Below are 14,026 nucleotides of genomic sequence, written 5' to 3' on the forward strand. Positions count from 1 at the left end.
TGGAGAAGAACATTTAAGTAAAGCTTGAACTAGCACCTTCAGCCTTAGCTGGTTTGGCTCAGTGGATAGAGCATCTGCCTTTGGACTAAAAGGTCCCCAGTTTCATTCCTGTTAAGAGCACATGCCTGGGTTGCAGGCTCCATCCTCACTAGGGGGTATGCAGGAGGCAGCTTATCAATGATACTCTCTCATCACTGATGTTTCTATCTCTCCCTTCCTCTCTGAAATTAATTTAAAAATATTTTTAAAAATAGCCCTAGCCTGTTTGACTCAGTGGATAGAGCGTGCCCTGCGGACCGAAGGGTCCTGGGACCGAAGGGTCCTGGGACTGAAGGGTCCTGGGACTGAAGAGTCCTGTGTTCGATTCCGGTCAAGGGCACTATCTGGGTTGCAGGCTCCTCCCTCGTCCCTGGCCCTGGTTCAGGCATGTGCAGGATGCAACTAATTGACTTGTTTCTCTCACAGCAATGTTTTTTTCTGTCTTTCCCTCTCTCTTCCACTCTCTCTAAAAATCAATGGAAAAATATCCTCGGGGTGAGGATTAAAAAATAATAATAATAACACCTTCTGACTGCAGACCCTGATTCTTTTTTTAATGTATTTTTATTTACTTGAGAGAGAGACAGAGAGAGAGAGAGAGAGACATCAATGATAAGAGAGAATCATTGACTGGCTGCCTCCTGCACGCCCCCCACTGGAGATCCAGCTGCAACCTGGGCATATGCCCTTGACCAAAATCGAACCTGGGACCTTGCAGTCCCCAGGCTGACGCTATATCCACTGAGCCAAACCACTCAGGGGCAGACCTCGATTCTTATGCTCCACTCCCCCAGTCATGGTTTGTAACCACCAAAGATTTCAGAGTGTGGGAGGACTGTTGGCTTTGACTGTTGAAGGCACACCTGGCCGCCAGGGGTGGGAGTTCTGAGGCAAGTGGCATGGCCATGAAATCAGCTTGCAGAGAAGTCAGCGTTGTTGTTCACCATTTTGCACTCCCCATCACGCAGGTGAAAGCTCGGCAGGAAATTGCAACCCGGAGACACATACTCACCAATGATTTCAGGAGGTTCATATGTCAGAATGTCAGGTCTTGGAATGGAAGAAATTTCCCCCAAAGCACTTGGCACCTGAGAGCAAACGCTCACCTACAACTGTGGCAGAGCTCAGTTTCTAGCAAAATGGTGTCCACTGTGCCGCCTCTGCCAATCTGGCCCTGCAACTCTGCACTGAAAGCTGCACCAGCGCTTGGGACTCACTCTGCTGAGCCCCAAACCCAGGCTGGGTCTCAGCACCAGCAGACTATCTGCGTCTCAGCTCCAGGAGGGACTGCGGCCAGGATCCGACACACTGATCCCTGACCCTCCTTTGCTGCACTCTTTCCCCACCTCCCCGCGCCCTGCCGCTGTACCCAAGGGCACACCTGGGTTCTAGGGAACAGTTCTTCCACGTCTGGCTCCTACAGTCCGGCCAGTGCAGCCCTCCCATCTCCCATTTATTCCCTCGGGGCAGCGGCGCCCCATCACTTAAGACGGAGGAAAGTTTAAAAAGGGCATCTTGGAAGTTGGGTGTCCCCGCGCACGGAGGCCACCCACCTGGGAGGAGGAGAGATGTGGAGCGAGGCAGGTGTGTCACAGGAATCGCTGCGGATCCCGGAGAGTGCGGACTAGTGTGAGGACCTGCGGCTTTGGTCCCTCACAGCACACGTAGGGCTAGTTTCTCTCTGCCTCAAAACCACCTAAATGGGGGTCCTTGCCTGTCCCCCAGCAGCCCCGGGCACTTGCCGCGTTTGCCACCTTTGCCGCATTGGGAAACTCCATTAGCTCTAGTGCATCGCGTGCGGCGCGCTCAGACCTGGGGATCCGGGAGACAGTGGGGAGTTCCTGGGGGTCTTGGGGACAGTGAGAAGTTTCTCTCTCTGCATGTTACCCGCTGAGAGCAGCAACTCAGGAGCAAGCGGGGACCTTCCAGGCGGGCTTGCCGCACATAAAGCTCAGGGGACGGATCCTGCAACCAGCTGTACACGGTGTGAGCGGGTCTAGGTGTTGTGGAGCCCGCTTATTCTTGCGAGTGCAGGTAGCGATGGTGCGCACAGGCTGCTGGCAACCGCTATGTAAAGGTGTCCACAGGAGACACTGGGAGGCAGGCTTGGGGCATGAGTGAGTGACCCGGGCATATGGCCCCGGGTGCTGTCCCCGTGTCCCTTTTGCCAGTGCCATTGTTTGGGGGAGTGGGCTTATGTTTGAAGAGAGGAATGTGTTTGTGGGAGGGGAAGAGTGTGACTGGAAGTGACAGTGAGCAATTGTCTCTGCAGGGATTCCCGTCAAGCCTGCCATGCTCTCTATTGGAGAACTGAAGTGCAGGGAATGCGCGTGTACGTTTGGCACGCGCGTGCAAGTCCGGAATGCGCGCGCACATTCATATGTATGTGCCCATCATGGATGTGTGTACAGTTGCAGTATGTGTGCGCAGGTCCCTTATGCGGAGGCAGGTCCGGTATTGCACGCCAATGGGGCACCTTGGCAAACAGCTGCCGGAAACAGAGGCAGCTGGGCAAATGGTCCTAACAGGCAGATGAGCAAAGGTGATGGATGGCGGGGTAGCAGAGGAGGCTGCTGGGGCTGCTTGGAAGCTGGGGAAACATCGGTGCCTTGCACCTCCCTGCTGTGGCTGAGCAGGACATTGGTTGCCTTCTATCCACTTGAAGGACCACCCAGGGCAAATAAGGACTTCTGGTCAGTAGGTGGGTAATCACCATCTTAAGGAATCCCCGATGTGAGCCACGGAGCCCTTCCAGATCCCTACCTAGCTGGGAGCAGGGTCAGGCAAATTACTAATAACCATATTCCTTGATGACATTGGGTCCCCATTTTAAAGATGAGTGCATCGAGGCACTGAGAAGTCACTTGTCCTTAATCTTACCGCTCAGCCGGAATTGAATTCAGGCTAACAAAGTTCTTGCTCCCATAAGCTGCCCTGCTTGCAGGTGATTCCAGCTGCCGGGATTAAACATCTTGCTGGGACCCAGAACCAAACCTGTAACGAATTAACCCTCTCACCCTCACTTGGATGAGGCTTGAAAGTCAGACTTGGGGGAGCCAGGCGTCCCTGTGATCCTGGACTCTGCCCTGCAAGACTGCACCGCCGGGATGGCGTGGGCTGCACATTCAAAACCGGATGAAACTGAACAGGTGAAATTTACAATGACGTCAAACTGTCCCCCAGTTCGTGGGTGTTTTCTGGTGCCCATCGCTCCCCCTTCTTTCCATCAGTGACCTCAATGCAAATACGAGTGGGATGATCCTGATGGATGCTACAGGTTCTGGACGCAAGTGGGTGACACAATCCGTCTGAGGCACCGGATCCTTCTCCTCATTGGTTGCCCGGTGCTCCTGGATTCCCCCTCCCCAGACCCAGAGCGGGAATAAGAGGAGCTGCTGGTGCTGGGAGAAAGCGGAGCGACTTCCCAGTTGGAGTGTCACTGCCACTTCCACGGAACACCTCCACTGCCGCTACCGCCACCTGCCGCCGCCGCCACCACCTGCTGCCAGGTGAGTCCCCAAACTCCTGCTGTGGTGTATGATTCTATCTCTTCCTCTCTCCCCTTCCCTCTCTCTCCATTACTGTACCTCTTGGTCGATTCCCTGCCAGTCTCCAAGTCTCTCTCCACTTCTGTCTGGGTCTTTTTATCACACAATTTCTGTTAGTCTTTGCTTTATCCAGGTAATGCTGCGTCCAGGGACTCTGTGCTCCACTCTTCCCGTGCAGATCGGCTCTGGTCTAGCTGTGTTGCTGCAGTTGGAGTGTGCTTAGTCTCATCTCTGACGCTGGAGTTGGACTCCTGAAGAGCAGGATGCAGGAAAAACTTTCTGGTCATGCCTAGTGGTTCCAGGGAAATTGGTTCGGAACCTGGGTCAGCGTGAGGGGTGGCAAATAGGCGCAACGGCAGTTTGGGTCCTGCAGCGTCCCAATTTAACTCTCTGTTAAGCTTGGGGACTCTGCCGAAGTGTGGATCGGCTGAGCAGAAAAATATGATCTTCAGTTTCTCAGAGATTTCAATTGCAGATATTTCCTTTCTACCTACACTCTCCTTCAACATCCCCTCACAGCCCTAAGTGTGAGCTCAGATCTGTGGGTTCGTAAAACTTCAAAGTGGTGGAGATGCTGACATGATTGTTCCTTTGCAGAGAGGCATCATGGGCTTTGGAAAATTCTTACCCTTCCTGGCTCTTGGCTTCTTGGTCCTGTACCAGGTGGGCATGATCCAGGCAGCACCATTCAGGTAAGACAGCCCAGAAAGTAGCACACTCTCCCCCCCCCCCCCCCCCCCCCCTGCAGTGCCCCTGGGATCAAACAATTCTGTGATCTGAATTGTGGTGTGCTGAAAGGGGGGGGGGCACACCAAGGGGAGTGTATATTTTTTTCTGATATAAAGAATATCTGATATTCTTCATTGTAATGATATCTGATATTCTTTATTATAAATTTCATAGAATTCATTCAGTCTCATAGAATGATTTTGTTGTATTGGGCGTGCTATTTCTCCTCAGGTCTGCCTTGGAGGACAGCTCACTCAGTGAGGAGGAAGAGGACCTCCTTCTGGCTATACTGGTGAAGGAGTTTATGAAGAAGATGGCCAGTGAGAAGGAGCAGGCTGCCCTGGATTCCAGGTACGGCTCCACAGCTGCCCAGCAAGAACAGCTGTGCTAAGGAGAAGGCAAACACCTCCAGAAATCAGTGTTATAAACTCTCCATGGGGAGTTATCACGGCATTTTCCCAAATGGCCAATGATTATCTGCTGCGATAACTGTGTTCAGTAAGAGCAACACTTAAGGTTCACTGGTACCTTTCAGAACAGTAATGATTGCCCCATGGGAAGGCTTAGCCCCCACAAGCCTCTTACTGACGGGTCTTCTGTTTTTCTCCATCATATAAATCAGCTTCACTTCCCAGAAGAGATCCTGCAACACCGGCACCTGCCTGACCAATAAGCTTGCTGTGCTCTTGAGCAAGTCTGGAAGTGCTGCCCAGGCCAAGGTGCTGCCCGCTACCATGTTCTCCCAGGGCTAAGGCCCAAAGGAAGGGACCCCAGGAAGAAGGTGACTATTCTTGTACTGTTAGATGGGAGGGTGGGTGACTGGATATTGCAGGGGTGCAGTCCACACTCTAACCTCCTTGGGCCCATGTGAGTGAAAAATCAACAAGGGAAAGTATCTGGAGAAGGACAGAGAGTCCCCACAGATGAAACCTGTCAATTTGGGGTTTATTTCTGCTTTTTGTTGTTGTTGTTGTTTTGTTTTGTTCCAGTGTTTCCCTATGACACTTAAATCATCTGCCAGGAAATAATAGATGTTAATAACCTCACAATTAATAAGTAACTAAATTCTAACTTTTGTGGTTTTTTTTTTTTCCTCCTAGATGATGGAAGCTGAACCCTACCCACTTCTTTAAGTTTATCATAAAAACAATTGGAGAAATAAATGATAAACACACATGTGCATGCTACTTAACATTGAAAAGACTCTGTCTTATTCAAAATAAATTAAATTTAACTGCATAATAAAGATATTGCAAATTACCTGGTGTCTTTTATATTTTACTAGAGGAAGAGGGAGAGGAAATGGGGGAGGGGGGGAGGGGGAAGGGGAGGGGAAGGGGAGGAGGAAAGGGAGGTGGAAGGGAAGGGAAAGGGGAAAGGGAGGGGTAGGGGAGGGGAGGGAGAGGGGAAGGGGAGGAGGAAAGGGAGGTGGAGGGGAAGGGGAGGGGGAAAGGGGAGGAGGAGAGGAGGGGGAGGGGTGGGGAGGGGGAAAGGGAGGTGGAGAGAGGTGGAGGGGAAGGGGAGGGGGAAGGGGAGGGGGAGGGGGAAAGGGGAAGAGGAGAGGAGGAGGAGGGGGAGGGGTGGGGAGGGGGAAAGGGAGGTGGAGGGGGAAGGGGAAAGAGAGGTGGAGGGGAAGGGGAGGGGGAAAGGGGAGGAGGAGAGGAGGGGGAGGGGAGGGGTGGGGAGGGGGAAAGGGAGGTGGAGAGAGGTGGAGGGGAAGGGGAGGGGGAAGGGGGGGGAGGGGAGGGGGAGGGAGGAGGAGGAAGGGGAGGGAGAGGGGGGAGGGGAGGAGGAAGGGGAGGGGGAAGGGAGGTCCTTCTGGAAGGTCTTTCTGCCATCCGGTTTAATTACCATATTAGCTCATTATAAAGGATTCTATATTCAATAAATATGACAACATATATCATTGGCTTATCTGGTAACAAATCTGGGCACAGTCAGCCAACATATTGATGTTGGCAATTCTGCCAAAACTCGGGGGAACATGAAATCACTGCACCCTGGGTGTCTGGGGACACACAGTAATGCTGAGCCTCAATGAAACTTTCTTTAAAGAACTCTTGTCATTTGTGAACTTCATAAAAAAATACTTAAAAGGAAAAGGCATCCCTCCTGCTATTTATGCTGCCCCCGCCCCCAGAGAGCCTCAGGGACTGTGAACAATCTGTTGACAAAGCTGACTCAAAGGAGACAAAGGCAACATGCTTGGGATGGGTCCTCAGCATCCTGTACCCTCAGGTTTTAGTAAAATATCCCTTTGCATCTCAAAGAGACAATTCACATTGATTTTCAGAGTGCCCTGGTCCCCAGCTCCAAAGGACATATCTCTTCACTTCTCCTTAAATCAGGTTTGCCCTTACCCAGCCCTGCCTCCCCACCCCGCCCCATAGGAACGCCCCTTCCCAAATGCCCCAGAGCCTGCAAAGCCTTTTAGAAACAATGTCTTGGAGTTAGAAATGGGATCACAGCCTGGCAGACCTAGAAGGCCATTAGAGGCCACCAGTGCAGAGAAGAAAATACATTGCTTAAGGTCCTGCAGTAAGTTTAACTGAGACACTCATACATTTAACAAATACTGATTGAGTATCTGCTATATTCCTGACACTATTCAAAGCACCAGGAATGAGCAATTAACAGAACAAAGCCCTTACAATCACGGAGCTATATTCTAAACTGGGGGAAACTGAGGTGACGCATCCTATGAAATCAGACACTCCTCATTGGAAGGAATCTGAGATATCATAGGGTATAATGCCTTACATAAGTAGAAACTTCCCAGTGTCAACATCCCTGGCATCTGCTGGGACTGCTGGTGACAGACACACTGCTGAGTATAACTCTGGGCCAGTATCACTGATGGGTAGTCAGTTAATTGGGGTCATTTACTTAGAGCAGTGTCGGCAAACCACGGCTCGCGAGCCACATGCGGCTCTTTGGTCCCGTGGCATAGGCCATGAAGTTTCAATCGCACTGTACGTGCGCGCCCGCACGTGGTATTTTGTGGAAGAGCCACACTCAAGGGGCCAATTTGCCGACCACTGACTTAGAGAAATCAGCCCTTTCCATCCATTGACTCTAGTTATTTCCTCAGGTTCACATAGAATGAACCTTGCTCCCACTCAGTCTGTAGTCCACACTGTAGCCCAACTTTTGCCTAAAAGGTAGATGTGACCATGCCTCCCTTATACACAAAGTACTGCATCTCACAGAGTAAATACCTAGAGCATTGCAATGGCTCACAAGATCCCAGCTGATCTGCCCGCTCTCTCCTCTCACCACTTGCCCCATTACCTGCATGGCCTCATCTCCTACTTCTCCCACACACTGGCCTTCTTACTATTCCTCATCCCTCATCCCCCAGCACCAATCCCCTCAAGTGTTTGCACTTGCTGGTTCTGTACCTCTGCAGAATGCTCCTACCCTTGGCCCCGCCTCCTTCAGATCTTTACTCATATATCAAACACCCTGGCCCTCCTTTCTGATATTGTACCCTACCCTGCCAACACACCCCAATCCTCTTCTTCTTGCTTTATTTCTCTTTACCACTTATTACCTTCTATCATCTATATATATATAAAAACCCTAATATGCAAATAGACCAAAAGGCGGAACAAATGAACAATCGGTCGCTATGACATGCGCTGACCACTAGAGGGTGCGTGCAGAACATGGCAGGCGTTGGCAGCAGGTGGCAGAGCACGGAACATGGCAGGCATCGGCCACAGCGGGATGGTGGAACAGGTGAGTGGGGGCGCCAGACCAAGGTGGGGCACCTATCGCTGTCATCAGGGCAAGCCTCTGGTGGTTACTGAAAATTCTTTGCTCCCACACGCCGTGGTCCTGTCCAAGGCTCGCACTTGATGCCAGTGCCGGCCCTGCTTGCACCCGCTGCTGGCACCAGAGCTGCCACTTGCACCTGCTATCGGCACCCAGCACCGGCCCCAATCGCTTGGTGCCGTCAGCAGGTGTGAGTAGTGGCTGCTGGCCCCGATCACCCCTCAGGGCTTCTCCACCTCCTCCTGCTCCTGAGGTGCGATCGGGGCCAGCAGCCGCCGCTTGCACCTGCAGCCAGTGCCGCCACTTATACCTGCTGCTGGCGCCCAGTGCCAGTCCCAATTACTCCATGCCATCAGCAGGTGCAAGCAGGGCCGGTGCTGTCAGCACATGGGCCGGCGCTGTCAGCATGTGGGTGGCAGTGGGAGCAGGGCTGCTGGCAGACAGGGAACCGGGGGGGGGGGGGGGGGGGCGGGGGCCATGGTGGGAGGGGCCAGGTGGGGGCGCGGAGGATGGCCTGAGACCTGCCCCTGTGCCCACCACAGCCTCGTGGCCCACAGTTCCTTTCAAGGTCCCCAGTAGGGGGCGTGCAGAAGGCAACTGATCAGTGATAAATATCATTGATGTTTCTATCCTTCTCCTTCTCCCTTCCTCTCTCTCTGAAAATCAATAAGAATATACTTTTATATTGAGAGAAACATCAGTCGGCTGGAAATCAAACTGGCAACCTTTTAGTGCACTGGATGATGCCTAACCAACTGAGCCACATTAGCCAGGGCCTCTTTGACATGTTTTACCAGGACTATTACACCAACCTTCCAATTAATCACCCTGTTTCTATCCTTTTTGCTATATAGACAATTTTGGAGCGATCCTTTTGAAACACAAGTCACATTGTGTCTATCCTTTGCTTAAAACCTTCCACGGGCTTTCTATTGACTCAGAATAAAAGTTAAAGTCCTTAGGATAGCCTAAGAGGAACTACCTGATCTGACCCAATACCATTCCTCTGGTCTACCTTCCTGCCAATTATCCCATTGCTTGCTCTACTCCTGGCTTCCTCAGGGTCTTTACACGTACGTGTGTGTGTGCGCATACATGCGCGCACGCATGCACCTAGAATGCTGTTCCCTCAAAGTCTGTATGATTGCCTTCCTACTTTCCTTCAGAACTCTGCTGAAATGTCACCTTCTCAGAGAAGACTTCCCTGGCCACTATATACAAAATGATTCCTTCTCTCATCATGCTCTATCCACCCTATTCAGCTTTATTTTTTAATTTTTTTAAAAAACATATTTTATTGATTTTTTACAGAGAGGAAGGGAGAGGAATAGAGAGTTAGAAACATCGATGAGAGAGAACTATCGATCAGCCGCTTCCTGCACAATCCCCACTGGGGATGTGCCCACAACCAAGGTACATGCCCTTGACTGGAATCGAACCTGGGACCCTTGAGTCCGCAGGCTGACGCTCTATCCACTGAGCCAAACCGGCCAGGGCACAGCTTTATTTTTATTCACAGAATTTACCACTAAATATATACAGTATATTTATGATTTTATCTCTGAGTTAATCTTTAACCATATAACATGTCATGAGATGTAAAGATCTTATATTAAAAACTGTCAATAATGTTTGTTTTGATTTCCACTTTGACTCAAGTTATATAAAATAGTATTTTTTAATTTAAAATAGCTTTTAAATTTATATTTCAGTTACTCAATTCTAGGTTTTTGTATTGAGGTTTAATAACATGATCTGTATAATTTTTAACTTGAGAAATTTGTTGAGATTTTCTATTAGGTTTATTATATGATCCTTTCCCAAGTGATTAGAAGATAGCAGAAAAAAACAATTCCCTGAGGTATAAAATTATATGTCTGTATCTACCTACCTAAATATCTATGTATATATGTAATAAAAAAGATTATGTGATTTATTTATTTATTTATTGTTAATCCTCACCCCAGGTTATTTTTTTCATTGATTTTTAGAGAGACTGGAGAGAAAGAGAGGTATTAATTGGTTGTCTCCCTCACATGCTTCGACCAGGGCTAGGGATTGACTCTGCAATCCAGGTATGTACCCTTGACCAGGAATCGAAGCTGAGACCCTTCGGTGTATGGGCCGATGTTCTAACTATTAGCAACACTGGCCAGGACAATTATGTTATTTATAGTATATATACTAGCAGTATTTTTGCCTGCATAGAGGGCAATAAAGTTTCCAAGTATTATTTTGTTTCTATAAATTATCCCTCACATTTCTAAAAATTTTTAGTTTACATATTTTGAACTCTTCTTATTTTTTTAAAATCAACTTTCATAAGGTATATATTACTAATAGAAAACTATGTTTTTTAAATTACATTTCCATGAGTTTTACCAAATGTATATTACAGAATCCATGTAACCATAACCACCAAAAAAAAAAAAAAAATGTATGGAATATTTCCTTCATTCCAAGATGTTCCTTGTTATTGACTTATCACCCAAACTCCTACTCCACACAACCACTGACCCGATTTCTAGTACTGTGGATTCATTTTACTGAAGATAGAGAGGAAGATGGTATGCACTATCCTGTTTCACTTGACATAGTGACTGTGAGATTTACTTATATTGCTTCATGCATCAGTATATAATTATTTTGGGAGAGGGAGGGTTAAATAGTATTCCATTTTATGCACAATTTGTTGGATGGACATATGCACACTGACTATTTCCAGAGCCGACTACTATGAATGATAGATATTCTTATGAACATTCATGTATAAATCTTTCTATGAAAAGCTGAAGACATTATTCTTAAACAGAAGAAATGGTATGGTAAATGTATATATTACTAGACTATTTTTTAAATAGCTTTGCAACTTTACACTACAGCAGAAGTGTATTTTGATCATTCAACTTGTTTCACACATCCTTGCCAATGTTTGGTATTTTCAGTCTTTTAAATTTTAGCCATTCTTGTGACTCTGTAACAGTATTTCATGTGGGTGTTGTTGTCTTTTTAAATATGTTTTTATTGATTTTAGAGAGAGAGGGAGAGAGATAGAAACATGGATGAGAAATATCATCGATTGTTGCCTCCTGCACGCCCCCTACTGGCGATCGAGCCTGTCGCCCTGGGCATGTGCCTGATGGGAAATCCATTCAGTGACCTCTTGGTTCATGGATGAGCATTCATCCAGAGCCACCCAGCTGGGCTCATGTGGATTTTAATTTTTGTAAAAATGTATTTTATTGATTTTTTTACAGAGATGAAGGGAGAGGATTGGAGAGTTAGAAATATCAATGAGAGAGAAACGTGGATCAGCTGCCTCCTGCACCCCCCCCCCCCCAGGTCTCCCCTCACCCCCGCCCGCACTGGGGATGTGCCCTCAATCAAGGTACATGCCCTTAACCGGGATCAAACCCAGGACCCTTCAGTCCGCAGGCCGACGCTCTATCCACTGAGCCAAACCGGTTAGGGCTGGATTTTAGTTTTTATTTCCCTATTGATTCATGATAATTGAGCATCTTCTCCTATTTATTGGCCATTGGCTTTTCTTTTGTATAATTTCTGCTCAAATACTTTACCCATTTATTATTGGGCAACTTGTCTTATTCAGTTGTAGGTATTTTATATTCTAGAAATAGTCCTGCCTCCTTTTGGAGCTCTATTTCATTCACTCATTCACATTTCTCTCCCTCTTGCATCACTTCCTCTGTGGGAAGCCGGATGCCATGTCGTTAAGCCCGTCAAGCAGACTACGGAGGGTCCATGTGTCAAGGAATAGAAGTCTCTGTCCAAAAGCCAGTGAAGAATGGAGGCCTGGCAACAAGAAAACGTGTGAGCTTAAAATGGAATTTTCCAGCTTCAGTTGAGCCTCGATATGACTATAGACCTAGCTGAGACCTGGACTGCAATCTCAAGAGAGAAGCTGAGCCTGAAGCACTCAGTGGAGCTTCTCCCAGAGAGCTTACCCTAACGTTTGTTCTTCTGAGCTTCTAAATTTTGAGATAATTTGCTACACAGATATAGTTAACTAATATCTGTCCAAACTATGATTACTCTTCCTCAACCCCCAAATCTGGAATGCACATTCAGTGCAGTTGGCTAAATGTGCAGCCTGAGTTCAAGTTGGAAGCCACAGTTCCCAGGAAGGATACATTTTTATCTCTTTATCCTGGTTCCCAAGCCCAGATCAGATTAGGTGCAATGGCATAAGCTGCTTCCATTCCAAACAAAATTAAGTTCTGTTCTTCTTCCTCATTGTGGGGTGCTTTTTAAACAGCAGCCTCTGTCCCTCTCTGTGTTTTCAATTGTCCATCTTATGGACATCATTCTTTTTGCCTCTAAGATCCTCATGGTGAGAGGAAATTGTAAGGCTACATAGGCCAATCCTCATGTTTGAAAGTCTCTATATCATCTCCCAAGTGGCCTTCTAGCTTATTTTTGAAATTTTGATATCACTATCTCCTTAGATAGTCCATTCTATCTTCGGAATCATTGTTAGAAAAGTCTTGCAATAGTGAGCAGAATTCATTTTCTCTTATCTCCGGCTTTACTTTGTTCTCAATATATTGATTCTTTGGAAGGCTCTTGCAGGGAGAATTGACTGTGACTAAGACACACCCCTAAATCAAGGACTGGGCATTAATTGTTGGTGTTTTAAAGCAAATTACATTTTCTTTACTATGAAGTCCCTAGCTGGATTTGGTTTTGTATGAGCCATCTCCTTAGCTGGCTCCATCCTAGACAATTATCCATTCATTCTCAATAATGTATCGGGGACAGGGAAGAAGACTCTTTAATTATGGATCCTCAGATATTTTTGCACTTGAAACTTTTCTGGCTATTCAGCTGCTTCATATAACTGATTGGTAGAGCTAACAAATGTCTTGCCCTTGTCACTGTTGGGGCACCGAGCCAAGCACTATAAATCTGGGAATCATCTTTCCTACTCAGGCTTGCCAGGACAATGATTAAATTAATTGTTTCTATAAAGCAGGGTACTCTAGAGACTTCCTGGAGAGCTTGGCTCATCTATAGATCTAGGAAGATTGTATGAGTGGATTCCTGTGTACTTAAAGGTAAGCAACAATGGCCAAGTCCTGTACAAAATCCTTAATAGAGTCAACAAAGTATGATGTGGCATCTGACTATTGTTCTAGACTTATTTCTCACCATGCTCTCCTTGCCAATCTGAACTCCAGTCACATTAGCATGCTTTTAGTCTCTCAGAGTCTGCATGTTCTTCCAGCCACAATGCCTATCCATTGGTCTGGTCTCCCCTATTCTCTATGTCCAATTAACTCTTACTCATCTCTAGATTTTCCCAGATAACAACCCTCCGGAGTCTATGTTATATTTGTTCTTATTTGACTTCAAAGAGTAGCTGTACCTTTCTTTCAGATACCCATTTCAGTTTTAGTTTATATATTGATTAGTGTGATTAGTTGATTAATGTCTACTCTCCTTAGATTGAAGGTGCCATTCACACAGAGACTGCATCCATTTTCCCCTCTATTTTGACACTTAACATGGTGTCAAGTGTAGTAGGTGCTCAATAGACATTGGAGGTAGCCCTAGCCAGTGTGCTTAGTGGTTAGAGTTTCGGCCTGAATACCAAAGGGTTGGGGGCTCAATTCCCTGTCAAGGGCATGTAACTAAGTTGCGAGTTCGCTCCTCACCTTGTCAGGGTGTGTGCAGAAGGTAACCAGTTGCTGTGTCTCTCTCACATCTGTGTTTCTCTCCCTCTCTCTCCCTCTCCCACCCTTCCACTTACTCTGAAAAGCAATGGAAAAAAATATCCTCAGGTGAGGATTAACAAAAGAAACAAAAAAATAATAATAATAAATATTTGAGGCATGAAGGAAGGAGGCAATTAGAACCTAATGTGATAAATGGTATCATTGGAGTAGGCATAGGAAACTGTATTCTAACCTAAT

The 14,026-nt window shown here is 47.3% G+C and overlaps 1 protein-coding gene across 1 annotated transcript; it reads left to right on the forward strand.

The window, feature by feature from the left end:
* Nucleotides 1–3,425: 3,425 nt before the first annotated feature.
* On the forward strand, nucleotides 3,426–5,569 carry CALCB (calcitonin related polypeptide beta). Its single transcript, XM_036323155.1, has 5 exons — nucleotides 3,426–3,548; nucleotides 4,185–4,279; nucleotides 4,548–4,667; nucleotides 4,939–5,097; nucleotides 5,417–5,569. Exons 2-4 carry the CDS (start codon nucleotides 4,194–4,196, stop codon nucleotides 5,066–5,068), a joined length of 336 nt encoding a protein of 111 aa, XP_036179048.1. The 5' UTR covers nucleotides 3,426–3,548; nucleotides 4,185–4,193; the 3' UTR covers nucleotides 5,069–5,097; nucleotides 5,417–5,569.
* Nucleotides 5,570–14,026: the final 8,457 nt, after the last annotated feature.

The sequence above is a fragment of the Myotis myotis genome, unplaced genomic scaffold (genome assembly GCF_014108235.1).
Source record: "Myotis myotis isolate mMyoMyo1 unplaced genomic scaffold, mMyoMyo1.p scaffold_m19_p_10, whole genome shotgun sequence".
Lineage (NCBI taxonomy): Eukaryota > Metazoa > Chordata > Mammalia > Chiroptera > Vespertilionidae > Myotis > Myotis myotis.

Bases quoted from the DNA above. Each gene is read 5' to 3' on its own strand.
- CALCB (XM_036323155.1), top strand. From the start codon at position 4,194: ATGGGCTTTGGAAAATTCTTACCCTTCCTGGCTCTTGGCTTCTTGGTC. The intron at 4,280-4,547 runs GTAAGACAGCCC...ATTTCTCCTCAG, and splicing joins ATCCAGGCAGCACCATTCAG to GTCTGCCTTGGAGGACAGCT. The intron at 4,668-4,938 runs GTACGGCTCCAC...CATATAAATCAG, and splicing joins CAGGCTGCCCTGGATTCCAG to CTTCACTTCCCAGAAGAGAT.